Here is a 27,724-nt window from a genome sequence, read left to right as displayed (position 1 = left end):
CAGAGGGAAGGTAGGGGAGGGTGGGGGTAAGGGAGATAAGAGGGAGAGATCAACCAAAGGACTTGTATGCATGCATATAAGCCTAACCAATGGACAGAGATAAGAGGGGGGTGGGGGCATGAGTTGGGGGGTGGTAGGGTAATGGGGGGATAAGGACACATATGTAATACCTTAATCAATAAAGAAAAAAATTTTAAAGATGAAAAGGATTCACACAATAAATCAAATCTGTCACATAGGAAGTTTTTTAATAAATAAAATACTAAAATTAAAAAAGAAGGAAAGAAAGGAAGAAAAGAGGATAGGAAATCCAAGAAAAGTAAAGAATCAAGATGGAAGAAAGGAGGAAGAAATTTCTAAAACAGAGCAGATAAAGGAGTGTTCCAGGAGGGATGTACCCAAGATTAAAATGCATCTGAGAGGTAACTTGATATGAGTGACCATCCTGGTAAGTCTGTGGCTGAGTTAGTGATAGATGAAGAGTTAAACACACAAACAAAATGATGAGGCAATTGTTAATTCCAGGAAAAACAAAACGTTTAACAAGAAATGTAATCACAGTCATAGTAAAATACCTCACTTATTAGTGAATAATATTCACATAACTCTAATGCTTTAAACTTTGAATACTTTATTTAATTAAAAATTTTGAAATAATTAGGAGCTTGAAGCAAGAGGAAGAATGCTGTGAGAGAAAAGAATTAAATTATCTTCTATGGGAAGCAATCAATAAATGGTATCTAAAACTTTTAAATGAAGAAATCAGAGTATAATCATGTTACTGAGGAATGCATGGATAAGGAGCTTAAAAATATGTAGGAGTTGAATGGGACTGCTTCTTAAAAAACAACTCAAAAGTGTGGAGAAAAATTACGATGCTATTAGCTAATATTACCCCAATACATTTAATTTAAAAAATTCTTTTTAATTGAGGTTAAAAAAGTGTGGTGGGATAGAACAGAAAACTGCTTAGTTTTTATATAAACTATTTGACTTTTAAGACCCTTACATTTACATATTGAAATTAATTTTAAAATTTGGAAAGTAACTATTTTATTCTAAAATGGTATTTTTTACATCACATTTAACCAAAGAAATGTGTTAAATGAGTGAATGAAACACTACTTTGCAATTTTGTCTATCTTCTCTAACCAAGAGATACAAAAGATTACATTCTATTAGTTATCAGGCACTTATATGTCTGACTATGAAGGAAGATCTATTTTGACAACTTTTGTATCCCCAGATCTTAGAAAATATTGAAATTGTTTTTTAAGGGGGAAAAAGGACCTTGTCTGAAACAGGTTTGAAGAAGAAGACCCAAATCCATTGTCACCAAAAATACTCCAGGGTACTCTGTCCTCTTTGATAATTGCACGGCCTTATGAGGTGTCAGTTCAAATTAGAAAAGTCACTTTTTCAGGACTGGGCACTTCCTACTACAAGAAAAGTGAGGCCAAGTTAACAAAACCGCAAAGACTTGGCTAATTCAAGCACAAGCTAATTTATTATTATTGGCCCAAAGGGCCCACTCTTTTTCTTTTTTTTTCCTGCGCAGGCCAATATCCACAACTGTACAGACGCCAGTAGATAGGGCGAACGTTTTCATCAATAGTCGGTGGGAAGCATGGTTTCTCAGCCAAAACGGAAGGAGACTGGAATTTGTTCAGTGTAGTCATCCAGACATCTCCAGTAGATCCCAGCCTTTCAAACCTGCATCTCGTAAGAAAATACCTCAATTTCCCATATCACAAGCTGGGGAAACAAATCTGAATCCTTCAAGGGCGAGCTCTTTTCCAAGGACTGCAACCTACCACCACCAGCTCAGGATTTACGAGCCCAAGGCCGGGGACGCACCACATCTAGCGCTCCGGGATCCCAGCCAAGCGGTGCACCTCCGCCTTGCCTTTCCATAAGCCGCTTGTGGTCTGGCTGCCCCGGAGTTCAACTTCCGGTCACAAAGTGAGAGGATGTTTTCCTCCTGGCCACGCCCACCGCGCCCCGCCCACCACGCCCCGCCCACCACGCCACGCCTTTCGAGAGCGCGCTCCGGCGACCGGCCAGCGCGCGCGCGGGAGGGCGGAGCCGCGAGGCTCGGCTTCCCCGGGCGGCGCGCGGGCACGCCCAGAGCGGGCGGAGCGCGCAGCGGCGCGCGCGCCCCCGGTGCCCTCCCCCTGACGTGCCTGGCCGGGGCTACGCTAGGGCGCAGTAGCTGCCAGTGCCGCTGTCATGGCGTCGGAGGCGCTGGGTGAGGAGAACCCGCTGCGGTCTCTTTAGAGCGAGGGGCGGGCGGCTGGGTATGGAGAGCGGCCCCGAGAGCCTGCAACCGCTAGAACACGAGGTGGCCACCGGGCCAGCGCCAGAGACAGCTTCTGCGCAGGAAGGGCGACCGGAGACCAGGCTCGCTGCTGGGGATGGTCCCGAAGTATGGGCGGCGGAGAGCAGCGGCGGGAATGGGCAGGGGGCGGCGGCCGCCGGGAGGAGCCTCCCGGACACGGTTTCTCCCGCCAGCTCTTCTCGGGTTCCCGGACCCAGCAGCTCTTTCCGGGGCTTGGACTTGCAGGAGAGCGATTTGGAGAGTCCCGCTGCCCAGAAGGTGCCTCTGAGAGGGCAGCGCAAGGTGACCGCCTCCCCGGAGACAGCCGAGGCCGGAGCGGGCCAGGGGTTGGGTGCCGCCGGAGACGCGGGCGCCTGGCCTGATCCCGCAGGCACCTGCCAGCCCGAGGTAGCGGCCTCGGGCTCCGAGGAGCCCAGCAGCGCCGGCGGCCTCAGCAGCAGTTGCAGCGACCCGAGCCCTGCCGGGGAATCGCCGAGCCTGGACTCCCTGGAGTCGTTCTCTAACCTCCATTCTTTCCCCAGTAGCTCCGAGTTCAATAGTGAGGAAGGAGCGGAGAGCAGGGTCCCGGAGGAGGAGGAAGAAGAGGAGGGGGAACAGGGTGCCGCGGCGGTGTTGCCCGGGGCCGTGCCCCTGTGCAGAGGGGAGGAGGAGGAGGAGGGGGAGGCAGCTCAGGTGCTCGCGGCCTCCAAGGAACGCTTCCCGGGACAATCTGTCTATCACATCAAGTGGATCCAGTGGAAGGAAGAGCACACACCCATCATCACCCAGAATGAGAACGGACCCTGCCCTTTGCTGGCCATCCTCAATGTTTTGCTTCTGGCCTGGAAGGTACATGCGGTAGCTTCCTATTTCCTACAGCTTTTGGGGAGGAGGGAAACGGGGTAGGGGAGATGCTGCAGATCAGCGGATGGCTTCCTCCTTTCTTTCCTCATTCATCAGTTTCAGCTGGTTTCTTATTTACATGAGATTCATTCGGGGACTCCGAATTATACGTCTATCAGAAAGAATTGCTGGCAACCTCAGGTCTCAGTTAAATAGGAGTTTAATATTCAGTTGTGATTGATATGCTCACAAAAAACTAGGGCTTAGAACATCCTAAATCCTACGATTATTTTTAAACTATATTTTTTATTTATTTCTTCTTACTGACTTTATCACATATGTAAAAGAGCGAATAATAGGGGGAAATGGTTTTCAGAAGTTATCATCAATCCATGATGTCAGGGACCAAGTTCTAATGGTTATGTTCAGTCTATTTTCCAACTAATGCTTGTTCCATTTGGGTGTGGATACTCAAAGGAAATGGTGATAGGGAAGATGTGGCCCCTTAAATTCCATTTAAGGATAAGTATTGGTCTGAGACCCAATTACCACAACTTCTTGGTTTTCAAAGATTATATTTTAAATTTATGCATGATTTTTACTTGCCTCCTCTTTGGCTCTTCTTAAATAGTTTGGCATTATCCCCAGTAACCACGCATCAGAATGTGTTAAGGGAGCTAAAATTGTAACAACTAAAATAAGAAAAGGTATATTCAAGGTAAAGGAACATAAAAGGGAGGGCCTTCAAAAGTAAGCATATTGAAGACTCAGAGTGAGTTACCTATAAATAGAGTATCGTATCTGAGCTTGCAGTTTCAAGGTGTTGAGAAGATACATCTCAGCATATTTTATTTTCAAATTGATAATTATGTCTATAGATAAAATATTCCCTAGAAAAAAATAACCTGGGGTGTTCTGGCCAGTTAAGGCGTAAATCAAGTTAAGGGAATAAATACTACTGTATTTATTATATGCCTTTGTCTCCCTGTTACCAGAAAGGTTTGATGCAAAAGAAATAAGATTGGAAATCTTACCAGTATCTGGTACATCCTGGCACTCGAATGTTTTAAATGAAAACTGTGCCTGCTCTTAAAGCTATTGGGGTTGCAGCATTGACTTACTTGAAATTATCAAAGAGCAATGCAAGACCATACACTATAAATACTAGGTTATAGGAAACAGATTGAAATACATTGGATATCTCAAAAGGGGAAATTTTCCTTTGTTCTGGCATAGTCACAGAGAGCTTCCTGGAATCTTTGGGTCTTGAACCAAGCTTTTAAGGAAAAGTAGAATTTAACAAGGAAATGGAATTCCTGGGAAAGAGAAGAGTATAAACACATGGGGAAAAAATAGAATGGAGAGAGAGGGAGAGGGAGAGGGAGAGAGAGAGAGAGAGAGGGAGAGAGAGAGACACATATGGGTGGTCAGTTCATATTGGAGAATAATAGAAAATAAAATTGAAAGGTAAAGAAGAGCCATTTGATGCAGGCCCTTGATGCAGAGTAGGGAATTGGACTTGATCCTGTGGTTCGGAGTTCCCAGTCTTTTTGTAGGAAGGTTATAACAGTTTCCTTTAAACTTCTTTCTTTTTTTTTCTTTCTTAATTTCTATATAGTATTGCAAAAGTTCAGAGAAAGGAAAAAAATACTATGGAATATTTGGGGATAGATGAGCATTGAACTGACTCTTTTAAATATATTTTTATTGATTTCAGAGAGAAAGAGAGAGATAGAAACATCAATAATGAGAGAGAATCATTGATTGGCTACCTCCTGCACAAACCCCCACTGGGGATCAAGCCCACAACCCAACTTGGGCATGTGCCTAACCGGGAATCGAACCATGACCTCCTGCTTCATAGGTCGATGCTCAACCACTGAGCCACACTGGCCAGGCTGAACTGACTCTGAAAGACATGACTTCAAGTGAATGATCAAATGTTTGGGTTCCCACTATGAGAGGTACTAGAAATAGAAAGACCAATACGACGCAAGTCTGGTCCTAGCTGTTTTGGCTCAGTGGATAGAGTGTAGGCCTGTGGACCATAGGGACCTGGGCTTGATTCTGGTCAGGGGCACATACAAGGGTTGCATGCGCCTCCTGGGCCCAGCTCCTGGTCAGGGCTCATGCTGGAGGCAACCAATCTATGTGTTTCTCTCACATCAGTGTTTCTCTCTGTCTTCCCCTCTCTCTTCTACTCTCCCTAAAAATCAATGGAAAAATATCTCCGGGTGAGGATTAACAAAAAATAAAAATAAAAAAAAGATGCAAGTCTGCTCTCATATAGGTCTCTATTAGTGGAGAGACAGACTTATGAACAGTAATTACGGTGCATTGTGAGAAGTTCTAAATGTACTATGGAATTAAAGAAAAAGGGGTAATTGGGAATGGGATGTGTTAATAGAAAGCTTCAAAGAAGTGATAACCTGTGAATTGGGTCTGAAGGATGAGTGAGAGAAGGTCTTCCACACAGAGGGAATACTGTTTTCAAAGATACTGAAGCAGAGAAAGGTTTGTTCTATTTGGGGAGTACGGTGGAGGAGGGAAAAAAATGCAATAGCAGGAAATAAAATTAAATTGCAGGCACGTTAATGACTTTGAAGATCATTTTATAAACCTATGGTTCTTAGTCTTCTCGCTGCCTCTAGGTGGTTCTCAACCTTCTGGCCCTTTAAATACAGTTCCTCATGTTGTGACCCAACCATAAAATTATTTTCGTTGCTACTTCATAACTGTAATGTTGCTACTGTTATGAATCGTAATGTAAATATCTGATATGCAGGATGGTCTTAGGGGACCCCTGTGAAAGGGTCGTTCAACCACCAAAGGGGTCGCGACCCACAGGTTGAGAACCGCTGCTCTAGGCGATTACTGCACACAAAAGTTACAAATCAGTAATCCTCAATGGTTGATAGGGAGACAGGTTAAAAGAATTAAGGTTAGATAGAGCAGTGTTCTTAAAGTGAGCCAGGGGTTCTAGAGGCAAAAAGTATTTTAATAATAATACTAAGATGCTATTTGCCTTTTCATTCTCATTCACAAGTGTCAGTGGAGTTTTCCAGCCTGCATGATGTGTGATGACATTGCTCTGACAGCTAGTAGAATGTGTGCTTGTGTATTGTGTTTAAAACTTTTCTCAGTTTTCATTTTCAGTATGGTAAGTATCGATAGATGTAACCCATATAGCTCTTTGGGGACCTCAAAAATTTTAGGACTGTAGAGGGTTCTAAAACCAAAATGTTTGAGAAATGCTATAGTAGAGAAAAATAGTAAATAGGGTATGAAGGTAGGTGTCAGATTTCAGAGGACCATCACTGGGTGTGTTTAAACTTTATATGGTATATATATATATACTAGAGACCCGATGCACACAATTTGTGCACGGGGGGAGTGGTCCCTCAGCCTGGCCTGCGCCCTCTCACAATCTGGGACCCCTCGGGTAGGGTCCTTAGGCCTGCCCTATTTGGGCTTTACTTCCCCCAGTTGCCAGCAGATAGCCCCGCCCCCATTGCTGCCCCTGCTTGCCATCTGTGGGATGATGTCTCCCTACCCTGCCACCGGTAGCCTCCCTCTATGGCGATAGGCATAGGGCGCGATCGCTTGGCTGACCTGGGCCTCCCTTTGTGGGTGATCTATGGGGGGGGCCAGAGGGGCCCAGATCAATCGTCCCACAGAGGGAAGCCCTGCCCACCCGCCACAGTGCAGCTGCCAGTCGGGTAGCCTGGGCCTCCCTCTTTGAGGCGATTGATCACTGCCCACAGAGAGGCCCTGCCCACCTGACCAGGGCTCCTTGATTGATCTCTGGGCAGAGGGTGGCCTGGGCCTCCCTCTGTGGGGCAATTGTGGGGGATGGCAGGGCCCTCCGACCCCAGACCAGTGGCATCACACCCACCTTGGCTGGCCTGGCACCAATGCGTGTCATAGTGTGGTCGTCCGGAAGGTCATCTAGATGGTCATTCTGCTGTTAAGTAGTTTGGTCGATTTGCATATTATGCTTTTATTATTATAGATAGAAGGTGTTGGAGTTTGTTTTTGAGGATTGATTAGTGAAATTTTAGGCATGAAAATTTTATGTTTCCTTCAACCTCTCCACATTGCACGGATTCGTGCACTGGTGGGGTCCCTCGGCCTGGCCTGCACCCTCTTGCAATCCAGGATCCCTTGGGGGATGTTGGAGACCCGGGTTTAGCCCGATCCCCACAGGCCCAATCCAGACAGGAGGGAGCCAGATCCTGTGCCTTGGGCATCTGTCCCCTGGTGGTCAGTGCCAGTCATAGCAACCTGTCGATTGGTCGTTCGGTCGCTTAGGCTTTTATATATAGGGATAGCCCACGTTCAAAGGCTGTTAAATCAGGTTGTTTACCCATATCTTCAGAAAAAAATCACTTCTACTGTTGTGGTAAACAACCTGCCTCTCTATTTATAATGGTCTGGCCCTCTAGCAACTTCAGCGCAACATTATAGCTAATTTGCCTACAAATGTCAGGTGGTCATAATAATCTGGCCACTCAGTGTATATAGCTGATATTAGGGAGTTATTATAAATTACTAGACAGAGGAATGACATGGTGAAAGTGGTCTTTTTGCTTGAGATTAGATGAGAGTTAAGACTGTAGTGAGTGTAGCAGGAAGAATTGATAAGCCTAGCTCTTTTGGATGGGAAATTCTTTGCCCCTTCTCTTTGATGTCACGGTCTAAATGATGATCACTACCTGGATAAAGGAAATGAAGAAGATGGCACCACTTTTTCTAATCTGGGCAATGGAGATTTCTTGGGCCATTCAAAAGATAGAGAAGGTGTTTTAGGTGGGAAAGTTGATGTCAAAGTTAGATCATGTCAGGTTGGAAATGTCTGAAAAAAATATAAATGTTCATTATGCCTCTAGAAATATGGACTGGGTCAGGAAAGAGGGGAAAATTATAGAAAAAATTGAATTAGGGAAACATTACATAGGTGTAAGTAAGTATGATAACTATAAGAATAAATGAGAGTGGTGAGCAATAGTTGTCAACTTTTTTCCACCTCAATATATGTGAGGAGCTACAAATTGCCAGCATAAACATCTTCTCTATCTTCCCTCTATTTCCTCAGTCTCCTTTCCATCCCATTTTTCAGTAGACACAGAGAAAACAGGAATAAAGATTAAACTTGGTGGGGAGAAGGGAATGCTAAGCATTAAGGGAGAGAGGGCATAAAAGAAACTAAAAATAAGAAAATGTCATGATAATCGTCTGAGAGAGAAGCTGTAATAAAGAAGTGGTTATGCCCGGCCAGCCGGCGTAGCTCAGTGGTTGAGCATTGACCTATGAACCAGGAGGTCACGGCTTGATTCCCAGTCAGGGCACAAGCCCCAGTTGTGGGCTCCATCCCCATTGTGGGGCATGCAGAAGGCAGCCGATCAATGATTTTCTCTCATCATTGATGTTTCTATTTTCTATTTTTCCCTCTCCATTTCTCTCTGGAATTAAAAATATATATATTTAAAAAAGAAGTAGTTATTGTCAAATATAACAGCATCAAGTAGCTGGTAGAATAGGAAATATTTTCCAAATAAGACAGGTGTGAAGACAACACGGTTGCTGAAAAGTGATAATACAGACATTTCAGAATAGGTGGTAAAGTTCTCTTTGGAGGAAGAGCAATCTTATTTTCTGAAATAATGAAAGGAATGGGACAAGGCAGATACATACAGAGACAAGATTATGTTAAGATAGACAGATGGAAATTGAGGTCTCATTTTCCATTTTGGCAGAATAACAGTTGACCTCTTCAGAAATAACTATCAAAGTTGTAAGTAATTAAGGAGGAAAGAGGTTGTAAAGCATGAGGGGTTGGTATGAGAAAAGTTCATTAAATTCTAACCTAGGAGATTATGCCTAGGAATTTGAGGCATAAGTAGGAAGACATGAGTAGCAATGAGTAAGTTAGGGTATTCTTTAACAACTTTTAGTATATAAGTTTTGCTTTATTGTTACTCCCCCCCCCACCCCCCCAATAGTTTTCTTATACCTGGATATAGTAGCAGGAAGAATGGCTAGTTAGGGTTATCAGGGATTGGGCTTTTAAAGGGTTGATTCATGGTGAGTCAGTGGAATTAGAGTTGAAAGTGAAATAGTTGATCATCTCTTTTTTTGAGTATGAAATAATGAGAAAATCAATAAACTGAACATATTGGGAGGATTTGAGTGATTCAAAGGAAGTAAATGCTGTGGTTCTGGATGAGAGATGATGGTTAAAATGATCAAACAGGGTTAATTACTGAGTTAGAAATGGAGTTTTAATTAAAATTATCTTTGGACTGGTGGAGAGTAGGTAGGTTATTATTCATAATCTGTAAAATAGTTGAGCTATGATATTCCAACAAATCAAGGAAGAAGGAAAGCTATTCATTAAGTTGCTCAAGCTCAAATTTCTGCATCTTTTTAACTGATATCAGGTAACTTACTCAAATTTATGTCTTGGAATACACTTTCAGTTTGCTTCTTCAGGCTATATTGGTTGAGCCACAACATAAAAACCAGGAGGTCATGGTTTGATTTCTGGTTGGGGCACATGCTTAGGTTGCAGGCTCCATCCCCAGTGGGGGGACGTGCAGGAGGCAGCCAATCAGTGATTCTCTCTCATCATTGATGTTTCTTTTCTCTCCTCTCACTTCCTCTCTGATATCAATAAAAATATATTTTAAAAATAAAAACAAACCCGATGCCATTTGTAGGTATATTTGATGGTTGTATCCCATATAATTAGACTAATTAATTAATTATAAAAATCAACAAGTTAGAAGATATATAAAATATAAAATTTATTTCTGATGATATTGGCCTTATTTTATAAATGTTGAAAGCTGAATTCATTATGCTTTTTAAAAATATATACTTTTATTGATTTCAGAGAGGCAGGCAGAGGGAGAGTGAGATAGAAACATCAATGATGAGAGAGAATCATTCATTGGCTGCCTCCTCCACGCCCCACACTGGGGATCAAGCCTACAACCCTGGGCATGTGCCCTGACCGGGAGTCAAACCTCGACCTTCTAGTTCATAGGCTTATACTCAACTACTGAGCAATGCTGGCTGGGCCATTATGCTTTTATTTTTCTACTGTTTCATACAACTAAAAAAATATATTTCTAATGATTTCAGAGAGGAAGGGAGAGGGAGAGAAAGACAGAGACATCAATGCTGAGAGAAAATCATTGATCGGCTGCCTCCTCCATGCTCCCTACTGGGGTTGGAACTTGAAACCCAGGCATGTGCCCTGACCAGGAATCCACTCAGCGACCTCCTGGTTCATAGATTGACTCTCAGCCACTGAGCCACACCGGCTGGGGTTGCATATAATTTAAATTTTACATTATGAGACATTTTTTAATGTTTCTGCCTTAATATTGGTTTATGAAAGTATTAATATAATATATGGGAACTCTCCATAATTTCTGCTCAATTTTTTTGTAAACCTAAAATAGCTAAAAAAAAAAAAAAGTATTCCCCTAACCGGTTTGGCTCAGTGGATAGAGCGTCGGCCTGCAGACTGAAGGGTCCCAGGTTCAAGTCCGGTCAAGGGTATGTACCTTGGTTGCGGGCACATCCCCAGTAGGTAGTGTGCAAGAGGCAACCAAATTGATGTTTCTCTCTCATCAATGTTTCTAACTCTGTATTCCTCTCCCTCTCCCTTCCTCTCTGTAAAAAATCAATAAAATATATATTTTTTAAAAAGTATTACAATTTTTTTGAAACAGAAAATGAAAATAATTAGAATTGAGCAATGATCAAAACCTCCATGGAATCTCTTGAGTTCACTGAGTAATAAATCCACTGGATGAATAAATCATAAGCATCAACTATCATATATGCTCTCAGAGGTTCTCACATTGTTCGATGTTACAGGGATCTTTTATAAGACCTATTTTATTCATTGATTAAAACAAACAAACAAAAATTTGTGGCATGCTATTACCACATTTGGTAACTTGACACCCAGAGGACCTTTTTCAACACTTGGGGGATTTGGAGAAATTTCTGATTTAAATTATTTCCTTGATTGAGTGGAAAATAATTCTGAACAATTTTAAATTATGCAGTTCTTCTCTTATCATTGATATGTTAATTACTGTGGTTGAATTTCCATCCTACACTATTTATTTTTCTCCTATGAATATACCACAGAGTATGCTTTTGAATAAGTCACCTAAAATATTTATAATTATTAGCTGTAATATCTGTGTAACTCATGCCAGTTCATTTGAAAAATTAATTTAGACTGATGTGTTGCAGCTGAATTAGCTTTAGAAACTTAAATATGTATCGAATTTTAACTTTTTTATTGTGGAATATAATAAGAAAAGTACATAAAACAGAAATGTCCAGTTTAACAATTTATTGCAAAGCAAACATCAGCAGAACTACCATGCAAGTCAAGAAATAGAGCATTGCCCTAACCGGTTTGGCTCAGTGGATAGAGTGTCGGCCTGTGGACTGAAGGGCCCCAGGATCGATTTTGGTCAAGGGCATATACCTTGGTTGCGGGCACATCTCCAGTAGAAGATGGGTAGGAAACAGCTGAAAGATGTTTCTCTCTCTTTGATGTTTCTAACTCTCTATCCCTCTCCCTTCCTCTCTGTAAAAAATTAATAAAACATATTTTAAAAAAAGAACGAAATACAACATTACCAGCACCCCAGAAATGTCTAATAGGCTCCTTTCCAACTATCACTTCTCTTATCCCTAGGGCTAACCATAATCCTGATTTTTTTTTTTATAGTATCCATTTCCTTACTTTTCTTTGTAGTTTTATCACCAAGTATGCAGCTCTAAACAATATAACTTAATTTAACCTGTTTTTAAATTATACAAGTGGAATAATACAGTCTGAATTCTTCAGTGTGTGACTAATACTTTAATACTGTATTCATGTTAGTCATTCAACAATAAAAAATGGCCAGCATAGACTGAAGTAATGGGATATTGAACTGTATTTAAGCCTGTCTTCAGTAAAACTGCTCGGTGAGTCACCTGTCACAACATGTTTGATGCCTTTTCCTGCCCTTGAACTGCCTTTTTTATCATGCAGGACACTGTTATGCAGGGTACCTAAGGACAATCATGGTGAGTGGTGAAAGGCAGAGCACTAGGCATTGGAAACGGACATCTCAATGTCTATGAGACCTTATATCATTTTGTAAATTTTATTGTTATAGGATTGACTATTATACTTTATAAAGATTCACTATCAAGATTTTAATAATGTGAATGTTGATGTATACAAATAGTAGATACATATATGTACATACATGTATTTATGACAGAGAAACACTTTAATCACCGAAAACATTTGATTTTATAGAAAAAAATACTTTGTTTTTCAGGTGAAACTTCCACCGATGATGGAAATCATAACTGCTGAACAGCTGATGGAATATTTAGGTTAGTGTTGAAAAGTGGATGATTTTATATCTCTTTTAAAACAAAGTGTTCAAAGCTAATATGTTACTAAGTCTGGTCAGTGTGGCTCAGTGGTTTAGCATTGACCCATGAACTGGGAGGTCATGATTCCATTTCCGGTCAGGGCTCCTGCCCAGGTTGCAGGCTCAAGCCCCAGTAGGGGGCGTCAGGAGGCTTTTCTTTCATCATTGTTGTTTCTATCTCTTTCTCCTTCTCCCTCTCTTTGAAATCTAATCTAATAAAAAAGAAGCATGCAAATTGACCCTAACAGCAGAACGACTAGGAATAACTGGTCACTATGACTCACACTGATCACCAGGGGGCAGACGCTCATTGCAGGAGCTGCCCCCTGGTGGTCAGTGCGCTCCCACAGGGGGAGCTCTGCTCAGCCACAATCCAGGCTGCCAGCTGCCAGCTCAGCAGTGATGGTGGGAGCCTCTCCCGCCTCCTCAGCAGTGCTAAGGATGTCCGACTGCAGCTTAGGCCTGGTCCCCACTGGCAAGTGGGCATTCCCCGAGGGCTCCTGGGCTGCCAGAGGGATGTCTATCTGCAAGCTTAGGCCCAATCCCCCGGGGAGTGGGCCTAAGTCAACAGGTGGACATCCCTCTAGGGGTCCTAGACTGCGAGAGGGCACAGGCAGGGCTGAGGGACCCCCCAAGTGCACAAATTTTTGTGCACCAGGCCTTTAGTAAATAAAGTAAAAACATATAAAAAAACATGGTATCAAATCTCATGTTCCAGAAGTGCTATTATATAATCTATTTTAAAATTATAATTTTTAATCTCTTAATTAGAATTTTTTTATCAGTATGTCATTCTTCTTGGATGTTAAACCTTCTTTCTGACCAGGATTAAAATTCTATAATATTTATGAGATTGAACAACATTTAGAAAACACATGATATATATTAATTCCAATAAGTTGCACAATGAGAAGTAGCACAGAAACTCTGATATTGCATATAGAAACTGTTTTTAAAAAAATACTGATTATGCCCTAGCTGGTTTGGCTCAGTGGATAGAGCATTGGCCTGTGGACTGAAGGGTCAAGGGCACATGTCTGGGTTGTGGCTCGATCCCCAGTAGGGGGCATGTGGGAGGCAGCCGATCAGTGATTCTCTCACATCATTGATGTTTCTATCTCTTTCTCCTCTCCCTTCCTCTCTGAAATCAATAAAAATATAAAAAAATAAAAATTAAAAATACTGATTAGCCTTGAATAAAGACCTAGGAGGTGATTTAGAGTAGTGATACCCAAATTATGATTCATGGACCTGTGCCAGTTTATGAAATGTTAGCTATTAGAATGCAGTGAGATAGGGGCTTGTGCCAGTATGTAAAACATTTACAGGAGTAAGCACACTGTTTAGTTCATCTGAAACTTTTTCATAGCAAAATTTTCTTGGTGAAGGAAGTAGTGTATTGAATTGCATTCTTAATGCAAGCCTCTTATTTCAAAACAGACCATCAATACACAGTTTACAGACCAGCTGCATTGAGTAGAACTTGTTTACAGAGTAGGTAGTTGTATATCACACTGAGATCTTTTCTGATTTAACAAAGAAAAGTTTATATATTTACTAGAGGTCTGGTGCACAAAATTCATGCACTCAGTGGGGGAGGGATCCCTCATCCCGGCCTGCGCCCTCTTGCTGTCTGGCAGCTCTTGGGGGATGTCTGACTGCCGCGGAGGTGGGAGAGGCTCCCGCCACCACTGCTGCACTCACCAGCTGTGACCCCGGCTTCTGGCTGAGCAATGCTCCCCCTGTGGAAGCGCTCTGACCACCAGGGGACATCTCCTGCGTTGAGCGTCTGCCCCCTAGTGGTCAGTGTGGGTCATAGCGACTGGTCGTTCCACCATTCGGTCGATTTGCATATTAACCTTTTATTATATAGGATACTATTACCAAATTGAAATCTTAATCCATATTCTCACAATTTTTTTAGTAATTAAACTTTTATTTTTTTAAAAAATTGTCAGCTGATTACTTTGTCTTTGTCATTCCAGAAAACTAACTAACTGGTTTTTTGTGAGATGTAGGGTTAGTGAAGTAATTGAGATTACAGTGTTTGGAAGACCCTTTTCTTTGTGTAAGTAATATTATTTCATTACTAGAGGCCCTGGGGGTTGTGGGGGGGGGTTGTCCCTCAGCCCAGCCTGTGCCCTCTTGCAGTCCAGGACCCCTTGGGGGGATGTCTGACTGCTGGCTTAGGAGCAGGCCTAAGCCGGGAGTCGCACATTCCCCAAGGGGTCCTTAGTGCGGCTGCAGAGGTGAGAGAGGCTCCTGCCATCGCCGTGAGCCCGCCTTCTGGATGAGCAGCGCTCCCCCTGTGGGAATGCACTCACCACCAGGGGGCAGCTCCTGCGTTGAGCGTCCTGCCCCCTGGTGGTCAGTGTGCATCATAGCGACTGGTCATTTTGCCATTTGGTCAATTTGCATATTAGCCTTTTATTATATAGGATATTTACTGGCTAGAGAACATCATAGATAAGGGTAGATTACTTTGAATACCTAGATATCTAGAAATAAAATATCTATTTATACCTCTTTTAGTTTAGCTTAGTGATTCTTAGACTTTGTGATTTCTAAATTATATTTAAGGGGGAGGCTAAAATATGTTTGATGCTTTTGAGCAGCCAGTATGACCTCCATGTAGTGGGTAAAGGGGAGGTAGTAGGAAATGAGAGAAAAATAATAGGGTCGGATCATTTAGGGCTCTGTAGACTATTATAACAATGTTGACTTTATCTGGGAGTAAGCTGGGAAGCCATTAGAGAATTTTGAATAGAGAAATGACATGATAGGACTTTGAGTTTAATAAGAATTATCTGGCTGTGATGTTGAAATAGAACTTAGGGCCCTGGCTGGTTTGCTCAGTAGTTAGAGCGTTAGCCCGCAAACCTTCAATGATTAGAGTGAGATATTAGCTGGATCAAATGCTGCGAGTAGTTCTAGCAGGAAGAAGACTTAAAATTTGACCATTGACTGAGCCATAAGGAGGCGATTGATAACCTTGACATGTAAGTGCATGGGATGAAAACAGGCTTGGAGTGAGTACAAGAGAAAACTGGAAATCCTCATATACAGCCAATAGAAATGTAACAGAACTCATTTTGTCTCAGAAAGTATGCAGACAAAAGCAAGTAGAGAGTGGTAAAAGCAGGGAGGACATTTGGAATATTAATATCACTTAAATGTTGTTAGCTAGCAAAGCTTTTAGGAAACAGGTCATAGGGTAGAAATTTTTAATAGGGAAAAAGAAACAGTAATGAAGAAATATCTAGATCTGGGGTATTTGAAAGTTTTGGGTGAGGGGGAATCAGCAACTAAGAGCAGCGTGAAAGCAATATCCTAATGGGAGGTGGGGGGAAAGTGAGCAAGAGTGGTATGAGAAAAGAGATTCTGAAGAATTTGCCTCACCAAAAGTAAACTTTATTCAGGGCCAATCCTGCTAGGGCAAATTGTTTAATTTTCTAAACTATTTGATTTTTTTCCTCTTGAGATTACTCCAGTTCTTTAGAGAAACCAGAGACACTTTTGAGTTAATAAGCAAACACTTGTAGAAAGATTATAAGAGAAACCATTAATTGCTTTTCTAGCACCTAGCTGAGAAATCACAAGGGAATGGGAATTTTGATTGGCATAGGTTAGATGAGGAGTGAATTTTAATTTGGAAATTTCTTACTAGAATAGCAGAGCAGGGCCATACATGGACAAGGCTTGTTGGAGAGCTTTGGCATAAAGAAAAGAACAAGACAAGGTAGAATATCTAGGAAATGCTAGGAGGCCTAATAAAATAAGGTGAGGAAGAAGTGTAGGTGGAAGGTAGAAAATGGATAGGAAGATAATGTATAAAAAAGTATAATGCAAATTGGAATTTATGTTGTAACTTTACTCATCTGAAATAGTTTGTGTGATGATCAGACTAACATAAGTTGGCACTTATTACATTTTAACTATATTATACTTTATCATTATCTTATTCTGTTCCCTGTATGTTGTTTGCCCAACCAAATTATTGTTTTGGGGTGTTTTTTTAAAATATATTTTTATTGATTTTAGAGAGGAAATGAGAGGGAGAGAGAGGTAGAAGCATCAATGTTGAGAATCATTGATCGGCTGCCTCCTGCACGACCCCTACTGGGGATCGAGCCCACAACCCAGGTATGTGCCCTTGACTGGAATCGAACCCGGGACCCTTCAGTCCACAGACTGACAACTCTATCCACTGAGCCAAACCAGCTAGGGCAAATTATTGTTTTTAAAGAGAACCATTTATTTCCTAATATTTGTTTTTACCCATTACTAGACATATAGTAGACTCTCAATAAATAGTTTTGCTTTCTTTGCTTTTTTTTACTTTATTTGTATTTATTTTATGCTGAATTTATTCCTGGGCCATAGGTTTGGTTTTCTTTTCTTTTTTTCTTTTTTTTAATATGTTTTTTATTGAGAAAGAGAAAGAAACATCGATTGGCTACCTCCTGTATGCCCCCTACCGGGGATTCAGCCTGTAACCAGGGCATGTGCCAGCAACAGGAATCAAATTGGTGACCTCTCAGTGCGGGGGAGGACAGTTCAACCAACTGAGCCACACAGCACACAGGCCAGGGCTAGGGCCATAAATTTTTGTTTCTTCTGGGATATCTTTTTCTTCTGTGCAACCTCCTTTTCTGTTTTGGCAACAGTCTGCTCTTTTTCAGTAAGGATCATCTCAATGTGGTAGAGACGGCTGAAGTATGGGTTAATCCACCCATGAGCTCTGTAAATTCTATGTTGCATCTTGGGAATTTTGTGCACCTGAATGTGTTCAATGACCAGAGAATATACATCTAAACCCTTAAGTCAGCATTGTTCTCTGCATTTTTAAGCATGCGCAGCAAAAATTCAACACTCTTTTTGGGCCACCAACCCTGTGTCCAACCCCACTGTTTGGTCTGGGCACATCTACCAACTCCACCATTGTAATGACGGAATGGCACGCATTGCTTCTGTAAAGTGAATCCTTTAAATACTTGGTGGCTTTTTGAATATGCATACCCTTGATGGCCTGGGCAGTTTCACAAGTGTTCTTAAAGTGAACATGAAGATTTGAACATTTTGATGTGCATGATTTTGTGGGGCTTTCTGGGTCAAGTAAAGAGCAAACTATTTTCAGAGGTCACCTCTGGCTGCTTTCGGGAAGAGCTGAATAAATAGTTATTGACTCAAATAATATTGTTGACCAGTTTCAGGTGATAAAGGTTAGAAAAGCTAGACAAAACAGCACTCTTGAGAGAAGATTTATTTAGGTATCTAAAACTGAAAGATGTTCCCTTAAAAATTCAAACTCTGCCTTTTTTTCTTTTGTTTTGTTTTTGTTAATCCTCACCTGGAAGATATTTTTTCCCATTTATTTTCAGAGAGAGTGAAGGGAGGGAGGGAGGGGAAGAAAGAGGGGGGTGGAAAAATCGATGTGAGAGAGACTGGTTGCTACTGCCTGCCTGCAACACATGCCCTGACCAGGGGCAGGGAGTAAACCCACAACCCATGTACATGCCTTTGACCAGACCCTTCAGTGTGCAGGCCAATGCTCTAACCACCAGACAGTGTCAAACTCTGCCTTTTAAAAATATCTGATTCTTCACCCTAGCCTGTTTAGCTCAGAGGATAGAGCGTCGGCCTGTGGACTGAAAGGTCATGGGTTCAATTCCGTTCACGGGCACATGCCCGGGTTGCAGGCTCAATCCCCAGTAGGGGGCGTGTAGGAGGCAGCCGATCAATGATTCTCTCATCATTTGATGTTTCTACCTTTCTCTCCCTTTCCCTTCCTCTCTGAAATCAATAAAAATAATAATAATAATAAATAAAAATATCTGATTCTTCTATCAAATGAAATATAGGATACAAGTATAGCAATTATGTTCTCAAATATATATGTATGTGTGCCCTATATTATATGTGCCATATATTATATGGACTCAGATATATTTGTTACATAGACTTGCTTATATATCTCTGTTTAGTGCTTTTGGAGTTCTTGTATCTATGCAGAATAAAATCTTTCCTAGATTTTGCTATCTTTTTATTTATTTTGTTTTTTTAAACATCTATTATTGAAAATACTAGAAGCCCGGTGCACGAATTCGTGCACAGGGGGAGGGAGGTCCCTCAGCCCAGCCTGCACGCTCTCACAATCCGGGACCCCTCGGGGGATGTCCAACTCCCAGTTCAGTCAGACATCCCTCTCGCAATCCAGGACTGCTGGCTCCTAACTGCTCGCCTGCCTGCCTGATCGCCCCTAACCACTTGCCTGCCTGCCTGATTGCCCCTAACCACTTGCCTGCCTGCCTCATCACCCTTAACCACTCTGCCTGCCTCATTGCCCCTAACCCCTCTGCCTGCCTGCCTCATTGCCCCCAACTGCTCACCTGCCTGCCTGATTGCCCCTAACAGCATCTGCCTCAGTCCCTGCACCCACGGCTTTGTCCAGAAGGACATCCAGAATGAGGTCCGAAAGGTCGTTCAGCTGTCCGGTCTAATTAGCATATTACACTTTTATTATTATAGATAGATGTCCCCCTTTTTCCCATTGACCCCTTTTACCCCACACCCACCTAGATGTTCCTATCCTAAATTCTAATTAAAAGTACAAATAATAGCATGGCCATTGTAGCTCAGTGGTTGAGTGTTGACCTATGAACCAGGAGGTCACAGTTCGATTCCTAATCAGAGTACATGCCCAGGTTGTGGGCTTGATCCCTAGTGGGGGGTGTGCAGGAGGCAGCCGATTGATGATTCTTTCTCATCATTGATGCTTTACCTATCCCTCTCCCTTCTTAAATCAATAAAATATATTTTGGAAAAAAAACTACAAATAATATATTAAAGTTCATAGGAGTTTTTTTTTTTTTAGCAGAGTTGGAAAGCTTAAGAGAATACTTGATGCAGTCTTTAGAAGTTTATTTTGAATTAGAAAATAAAGGTTGTATTATAAAAAATTTCATCAACTTGTTAGTGATTTGGGAGGCTGGGTGAGAAGCTGGTTATATATAACTGTTTATATCAAAATAAGTACCAGGTAAATTAAAGATTTAAACATTAAAAAAGATAAAGTTATATGAAGAAGGCATATGTGAATGTTTCTGCATTTTTTAAAAATTGATTTTAGAGAGAGGAAGTAGGGGAGAGAGAGAGAGAAACATTGATGTGAGAAACATCCATCGACTGCCATCCTCACATGCACAACCTGGTTATGTGCCCTGACTGGGAATCAAACCCACCATCCACTGGTGTATGGGATGACTTCTCCATCCAACTGAGCCACACTGGCCAGGGCTGTTATTATACTTTTAAGATTTGAAGATCTTTCTACACATGACATCCAACCAAGAAGAATTTGACTATATTAAAATTAAATATTTCTGTATCACACAAAAAATAGACAAAAAAGCATAACCATAAAGTTAGAAGCCAATATGGGGGGAGGGGAGAATATTTACCACATGTATAATAATAAATGTTCTAATTTCTCTAATTGGAAAGAGCTTTTACAGTTCAGTAATAAGAAATAATACTTGTGTAGGCAGGCAATTAAAAGAAGAGTATATATAGTTAATACATAATTAAAAAGACAAAACATAGATAAGGCACTGCAGATGTTAAAATAGAGCTACATATATTTAAAAGGTGCCACATATACCAAAAGTCATATATATTAAATAGGTGATACCAAATAAAAATACATATATAAAATATATCAATTTTTTTAAATGCAAAAAATTTTTGTTTACTTCTCAGAATGGTGCAAACATTTAGAAGACTGATAAACTCCCATTCTTGGAAAGGTAATGGGGTAATAGTTATGTTATTAATAATAGTGAAACTTGGTACAGCCATTTAGAGCTTTATTGTAGTAACATGGAAAGATGCTTAAATATATTATAAACTGGAAGAAAGAGAAAGCTCAAAAGCATTAGAGTATGTAATTGAAAAAAATATATGAGACAACCCTGGCCAGTGTGGCTTGGTTGGAGAGTTGTCCCAGAAACCGAAGGGTTGCGGGTTCAATTCCTGGTCAGGGCACATAACTAGGTTGTGGCATTGGGTTTGATCCATGGTTGGGGTGCATCCAGGGTGTGGGGGCTGATTGCTGTTTCTCTCTTACTTTGATGTTTCTCTTCCTCTCTCTCTAAAATCAATGGACATATCCTCAGGTGAGGATTAAAAAAATATATATGTGAGACTAATATCAATTTTCTCTGATTAGAATTAGGTGCTTAATTTTACATGTCACTTATTACTGTAATTTAAAATTTAAATCTAATCTTTTTTAAAGGCAACTTCACAATTTCTTTTTACAGGAGATTACATGCTTGAAGCAAAGCCAAAAGAAATTTCAGAAATTCAACGTTTAAATTATGAACAGGTAATATAAACAATTTTTATTATATTAAAATATGTAATTTTTAACTTAAGGATGTATTCATTGATCTCTATCAATGGCCAGACTCTGTTTTATATAAATATATATGCTATATAGAATGAAACATAGGTATTATTCTACAGGCCTACGTAGAATGGTAACCTGCTATTTTCTTTGCAAAGTTGATTTTCAAGTGATTTTGTCTTTGATTCATCTTTCCTCATGTTATTTAAAGTAAGCAGTTGTTAGATGCTGTTTGTTACAACTTTGAAACAAAAACTTTACCATTCGCTTTGAGAATAGTAATGTATCAAGCTGATATTGCTAAGTGTAAGCTGGTGTTTAATGTTCCACAGGTATGATGTAATATGTTCTATTTTATGTGAGCAGAAATGGTCAAGCCTAAATTTTAGGAAGACCAATGCAGAGCTATAGCCTTCCTAATTAAACCCTTTTTACCAGAAATTGTAATGTAAACTAAGAGCACATTTCCCCCAGTTTTGCTTACACAAGGCAACATTGTATTTGTGTGTTTCTATGACAGTTTTTTAAATGACTACAAGTAGATTTTTAAAATATTTTTATATGGCCCTAGCCAGTTTGGCTCAGTGTTTTGAGCATAGGCCCATAGACTAAAGAGTCATGGGTTCAATTCTGGTCAAGGGCACATACCTCGGTTGCAGGCATCGGTGTTTCTCTCTCGCCCCCCCCCCTTCTACTCTCTCTAAAAATCAATAGAAAAATATCCTCAGGTGAGGATTAACAAAAAGATTAAAAAAATATTTTGGTATGATAGAAGTACCTTTGGGTGACCTCGACCCATGCACTAGGAAGTCGCTGGTTCAATTCTCAGTCAGGGCACACACACAGGTTGCGGGCTTGATCCCAATAGTGGGCATGCAGGAGGCAGCTGATCCATGATGTTTCTCTCTCATTGATGTATCCCTCTCCCTTCCACTTTCTAAAAATCAATAAAAACATATATAAGGGGAAAATTCTTTTTTATTATTTTTTTAATTAAATCTTTATTGTTCAGATTATTACAGTTGTTCCTCTTTTTCCCCCCATAGCTCCCCTCCACCCAGTTCCCAACCCACACTCTGCCCTTACCCCACCCCCCCACTGTCCTCATCCATAGGTGTATAATTTTTGTCCAGTCTCTTCCCGCACCCCTCCCCCCCCCCAAGAATAGTCAGTTCACTCCCTTTCTATGCCCCTGATTCTATTCTATTCATCAATTTATTCTGTTCATCAGATTATTTATTTATTTATTTATTTTAATATATTTTATTGATTTTTTACAGAGAGGAAGGGAGAGGGATAGAGAGTTAGAAACATCGATGAGAGAGAAACATCGATCAGCTGCCTCTTGAACACCTCCCACTGGGGATGTGCCCGCAGCCAAGGTACATGCCCTTAACCGGAATCGAACCCGGGACCCTTTAGTCCGCAGGCCGACGTTCTATCCACTGAGCCAAACCGGTTAGGGCCAGATTATTTATTCACTTGATTCTTAGATTCACTTGTTCATAGATGTGTATTTGTTGTTCATAATTTGTATCTTTACCTTTTTCTTCTTCTTCCCCTTCTTAAAGGATACCTTTCAGCATTTCATATAATACCGGTTTGGTGGTGATGTACTCCTTTAGCTTTTTCTTATCTGTGAAGCTCTTTATCTGACCTTCAATTCTGAATGATAGCTTTGCTGGGTAAAGTAAGCTTGGTTGTAGGTTCTTGGCATTCATCACTTTGAATATTTCTTGCCACTCCCTTCTGGCCTGTAAAGTTTCTGTTGAGAAATCAGCTGACAGTCGTATGGGTACGCCCTTGTAGGTAACTGACTGTTTTTCTCTTGCTGCTTTTAAGATTCTCTCTTTGTCTTTTGCTCTTGGCATTTTAATTATGATGTGTCTTAGTGTGGTCCTCTTGGATTCCTTTTGTTTGGGGTTCTCTGTGCTTCCTGGACTTGTAAGTCTATTTCTTTCACCAGGTAGGGGAAGTTTTCTGTCATTATTTCTTCAAATAGGTTTTCAATATCTTGCTCTCTCTCTTCTTCTGGCACCCCTATAATTCGGATGTTGGTTCGCTTGAAGTTGTCCCAGAGGCTCCTTACACTATCTTCATATTTTTGGATTCTTTTTTCATTTTGCTTTTCTGGTTGGGTGTTTTTTGCTTCTTTGTATTTCAAATCTTTGACTTGATTCTTGTGATCCTCTAGTCTGCTGTTGGAACTCTGTATAATATCTTTTATTTCAGTCAGTGTATGCTTAATTTCTAGTTGGTCCTTTTTCATAACCTCGGGGGTCTCACTAGATTTCTTGAGGGCCTCACTAAATTTATCAGCGGGCTCACTAGACTTATTGAGGGTCTTACTAAATTTATCTACAGTTTCTAGAAAATTCTCGAAAAACCTTAAAAGTGTGGTTTTGAACTCTATATCCAGTAGTTTGCTAAAAAATAGTTCAACCACTGGCCTACAGGAACCAATAGTAATTCTGGTGATATAAACAACCATTCCTAGGATCTATATTCTATATTTTATATTATCATAACTTTGATTTAGGAAAAAGATGACAAAATACCTACCCCTTTAAACTTTTTGTTTATAAATTTGTTGATTTTTTATCACTTTGTTTATGGAGCTTATCATATGATATCAATTTATTTTAATACTATGTAATCTGTAAAAAATGTGGAAGATATATAAAGGTGTAAGCTGTGCCTATGGTTTTGAGAAGCCCTGTGCCATCTAGCAGTGAGCCATTCTTCCTTGTATCAAGGGTTATGATGTGATCGCTCAAGCCCAATCTGGGATGGGAAAATAGTCACTTTTCCCATATGGATTCTGCAACAGACTGGATTGGATCTAAAGGCCACCCGGGTCTTGGCCCTGGCATCCACTAGAGAATTGACACAGCAGATACAGAAGGTAGTCATGGCTTTAAGAGATTACATGGTGGCCTCCTGCCTGCCTTGGGGGTACCAGTGTGTGTGCTGAGTTGCAGAAGCTGCAGATGGAAGCTCCCCATATCATTGTGGGCACCCCAGGCCATGTGTTTGATATGCTTAACCACAGATACCTGTCTCCCAAATACATCAAGAGGTTTGTACTAGATGAAGCTGATGAAATGTTAAGCCATGGGTTCAAGGACCAGATCTATGACATATTCCAAAAGCTCAACAGCAACACCCAGGTGGAATCACTGTCAGCTACAGTGCCTTCCGATGTGCTTGAGGTGACCAAGAAGTTCATGAGGGACCCCATTTGGATTCTCGTCAAGAAGGAAGAGTTGACTGTGGAGGGTATCTGCCGATTCTTCATCAGTGTGAAAGGAGAGTGGAAGCTGTACATGTTGTGTGACTTGTATGAAACCCTCACCATCACCCAGGCAGTCATCTTTATCAACACTGGAAGAAAAGTTGATTGGCTCACTGAGAAAATGCACACCTGAGACTTCACTGTCTCTGCTATGCATGGATATATGGACCAAAAGGAATGAATTGTAATAATGAGGGAGTTCCACTCTCGCAAAGTATGGATTACTTCACACCTGATGGCCAGAGACATTGATGTGCAACAGGATTCTTTAGTCATCAACTATGACCTTCCCACCAACAGGGAAAACTATATCCATAGAATCAGTTGGGGTGGACCTTTTGGCCATAAGGGTGTGGCTATTAATATGGTAACGGAAGAAAACAAGAGGACTTTTTGTTGTTGTTAATCCTCACTGGAGGATATTTTTCCATTTTTAAAGAGAGTGGAAGAATTGGGGAGAGACAGAGAGAGAGACACGTCGATTGGTTGCCTCCATACACCCTCACCAGTGCTGGGGATTGAGCCTGCAACCAAGGTACATGCCCTTTACCGGAATTGAACCCAGGACCCTTCAGTCCACAGGCCAATGCTCTATCCACTGAGCCAAACCAGCTAGGGCAAGAGGACTCTACAACACCTCCATTGAGGAGATGCCCCTCAATGTTGCTGACCTCATCTCAGAGGGGCTGGCCTGCTACCTTATCCCAGCCAGGGTTCTCAGTCCTTGGCAGGCTGAGGAGGAGCAGGAGGGGAGAGGGAATGGAGCCAAGGGATGGCTAGCTTGTCATTTTCTTTTTTTTTCCTTTGAATAAATGTCACATTTGAGGCAAAACAATAAAATAAATTTGCATATAACTTTTGTTTTCTCCCAGAATTTAGCTACTAATAGCCTACTGTTGACCAGAACCCTTACCAATAATATACTGTAAACAGCCTATTAGCACATATTTTGTATCTTATAAGTATTATTTACTGTATTATAATGAAATAAGCTAGAGAAAAGAAAATGTTAGGAAAATCATAATGAAAAAATATAATATTGAATGTCAACTATAATTTAAAAATAATAAAGGAAATCATAAGAAAGAAAAATACATTTACAATATTTACTGAAAAAGATGTTTGTGTAAGTGGATGCATGTAATTCAATCTCATGTTATTCTAGGGTCAACTATATTTGGGGAAACATAGTTATTAGAAAGGTGAAACTGATTAAAGTCAAAGATTTTATAATAACTAGAGGCCCGGTGCACAAATTTGTACACGGGTGGGGTCCCTCAACCTGGCTGGTGATCAAAGCCTATGGGGGGGCCGGCCAGCTAGCCAGGGAGAGAGGCTGCAGGAGGTTGGCAGGCCAGGGAGAGGGGCCACGGGAGGGGCTGTGTACTGACTACCAGGGCGCAGCTCCTGCATTGAGCATCTGCCCCCTGAGAGTCAGTGTGTGTCATCGCGGCTAATGGATGGTTGCTTAGGCTTTTATATATATACTAGAGGCCCAGTGCACAAAAATTTGTGCACTCGGGGGGAATGGGGGGTCCCTCAGCCTGGCCTGTGCCCTCTCGCAGTCTGGGACCCCTCAGGGGATTACCACCTGCTGGCTTAGGCCAGCTCCCCAGGGGATTGGGCCTAAGATGGCAATCAGACATCCCTCTGGCAGCCCGGCAACCCTCGGGGGATGTCCACTTGCCAGCAGGGAGCAGCCCTAAACTGCAGTCAGACATCCTTAGCGCTGCTGAGGAGGCAGGAGAGGCTCCCGCCACCACCGCTGTATTGGCAGCCATCAGCCTGGCTTGTGGCTGAGCAGAGCTCCTCCCATGTGAGAGGGCACTGACCACCAGAGGGCAGCTTCTGCATTGAGTGTCTGCCCCCTGGTGGTCAGTGTGTGTCATAGTGACCAGTCATTCCCAGTCTTTCTGCTGTTAGGGTCAGTTTGCATATTACCCATTTACTATATAGGATAGAGGCCTGGTACATGGGTGAGGGCCAGCTGGTTTGCCCTGAAGGGTGTCCCGGATCAGGGTGGGGGTCCTGCTTGGGTGCCTGGCCAGCCTGGATGATGGGATGATGGCTGTTTGCAGCTGGTCACACCCCCTTCAGGGTGGGGGTCCCCACTGGGGTGCCTGGCCAGCCTGGATGATGGGATGATGGCTGTTTGCAGCTGGTCACACCCCCTTCAGGGTGGGGGTCTCCACTGGGGTGCTTGGCCAGTCTGGGTGAGGGGCTGAGGGCTGTTTTCAGGCTGGTGGGTGACTGAAGCTCCCAGCCTCTCCTTTTTTCTTTTTTTTATTCTGGGATTAATTTACCTTCTATAGCTGTCACTTGCCGGGAGCCGGTCCATCCTTGCTGTTTCAAGGGACCTGGCATATATGGAATACTGTTCTTAATATGTTTGCTCACCTTCTTGGCACTGTGTTTTAACCAAGGTCACCTCTCCGAGAAAGGTTGTTTCCCCAGGTAGGGATTTTCCCCTGAAGTTAGGGAGGGAATAAAACCTTTTAATGAAGTGCCAGGCAGGTAATTAATCACTTTAACTACAAACAATCATGCTTAAGCTGCATAATCTTTACTCCCTGGAATGGAGATAAGAAACGCCCTAACCTTGGTAATAGAGATTGATAGGATTGAATCAACTGGTATAAATACAGATGTAACAAGACAGAATTTAGAACACAGAACTTAGGAGACAGGACTTAGAAGACAGGACCAAGAGAGACGGAACCTAGGCACAGAACCTACACAGAATGTTCTCTATCTAGAGACAGAAGGACTTCGCTGGAGAGAACATGGCAAAAGATCCTGGACTGAACCTGACTACAGAAATTGCCAAGAGAACCTGACTAGAACCTGGTGACTGAACCTGGCTGGAGAACCTAGCAAGAGAATATGGACACAGAACCTGGCTGGAGATCCTAAGCAGAACCACTCTGGAGATCCAGACCAGAACTTGGCTGGAGATCCTGGCTAGAGGTCCTGGCTAGGCTGCTGATCAACTGAACACTGTCTCTGTGTCATTCCTTCTTCGCCGACTCCGTCCACACCTTTGGGAACCCCTGGACCTGCTGGGGTAGGACCCCGGCAGTCACTGGAGCTGAGAGCAGGCTCCAGCTCTGAGGCCGCGCTGGCTGAAAGCAGGTTTCTGGGGTTTGTTTAGGTCAGCCGTGGGCAAACTACAGCCCGCGGGCCGGATGCGGCCCGTTTGAAATGAATAAAACTAAAAAAAAAAAAGACCGTACCCTTTTATGTAATGATGTTTACTTTGAATTTATATTAATTCACACAAACACTCTATCCATGCTTTTGTTCCGGCCCTCTGGTCCAGTTTAAGAACCCATTGTGGCCCTCGAGTCAAAAAGTTTGCCCACCCCTGGTTTAGGTTCTATAATTGCAACATTGTT

The 27,724-nt window shown here is 41.8% G+C and overlaps 2 protein-coding genes and 1 pseudogene across 3 annotated transcripts in view; 2 read left to right on the top strand and 1 right to left on the bottom strand.

Annotated features, from left to right (window-relative positions):
- Positions 1-2,176: 2,176 nt before the first annotated feature.
- MINDY2 (MINDY lysine 48 deubiquitinase 2) overlaps positions 2,177-27,724 on the top strand; it is a 60,393-nt gene continuing 34,845 nt past the window's right edge. For both annotated transcript variants that reach the window (XM_059699889.1, XM_059699880.1), the window contains exons 1-3: positions 2,177-3,166; positions 12,529-12,586; positions 20,949-21,013. In XM_059699889.1, coding sequence (XP_059555872.1) covers positions 2,300-3,166; positions 12,529-12,586; positions 20,949-21,013 — 990 coding nt within the window. In that variant the 5' untranslated portion in view covers positions 2,177-2,299. The remainder of the gene's footprint in view (positions 3,167-12,528; positions 12,587-20,948; positions 21,014-27,724) is intronic.
- LOC132227831 (large ribosomal subunit protein uL22-like) lies at positions 17,230-20,484 on the bottom strand (annotated as a pseudogene).
- On the top strand, positions 23,831-25,169 carry LOC132236728 (eukaryotic initiation factor 4A-I-like). Its single transcript, XM_059699912.1, has one exon. The coding sequence runs from the start codon at positions 24,025-24,027 to the stop codon at positions 24,460-24,462; it is 438 nt and encodes a 145-aa protein (XP_059555895.1). The 5' UTR covers positions 23,831-24,024; the 3' UTR covers positions 24,463-25,169.

This window comes from Myotis daubentonii, chromosome 1, assembly GCF_963259705.1.
Source record: "Myotis daubentonii chromosome 1, mMyoDau2.1, whole genome shotgun sequence".
NCBI classification, from domain to species: Eukaryota; Metazoa; Chordata; class Mammalia; order Chiroptera; family Vespertilionidae; genus Myotis; species Myotis daubentonii.
The sequence above is the reverse complement of the archived record's forward strand: the minus strand, read 5'-3'. Positions and strand labels throughout refer to the sequence as shown.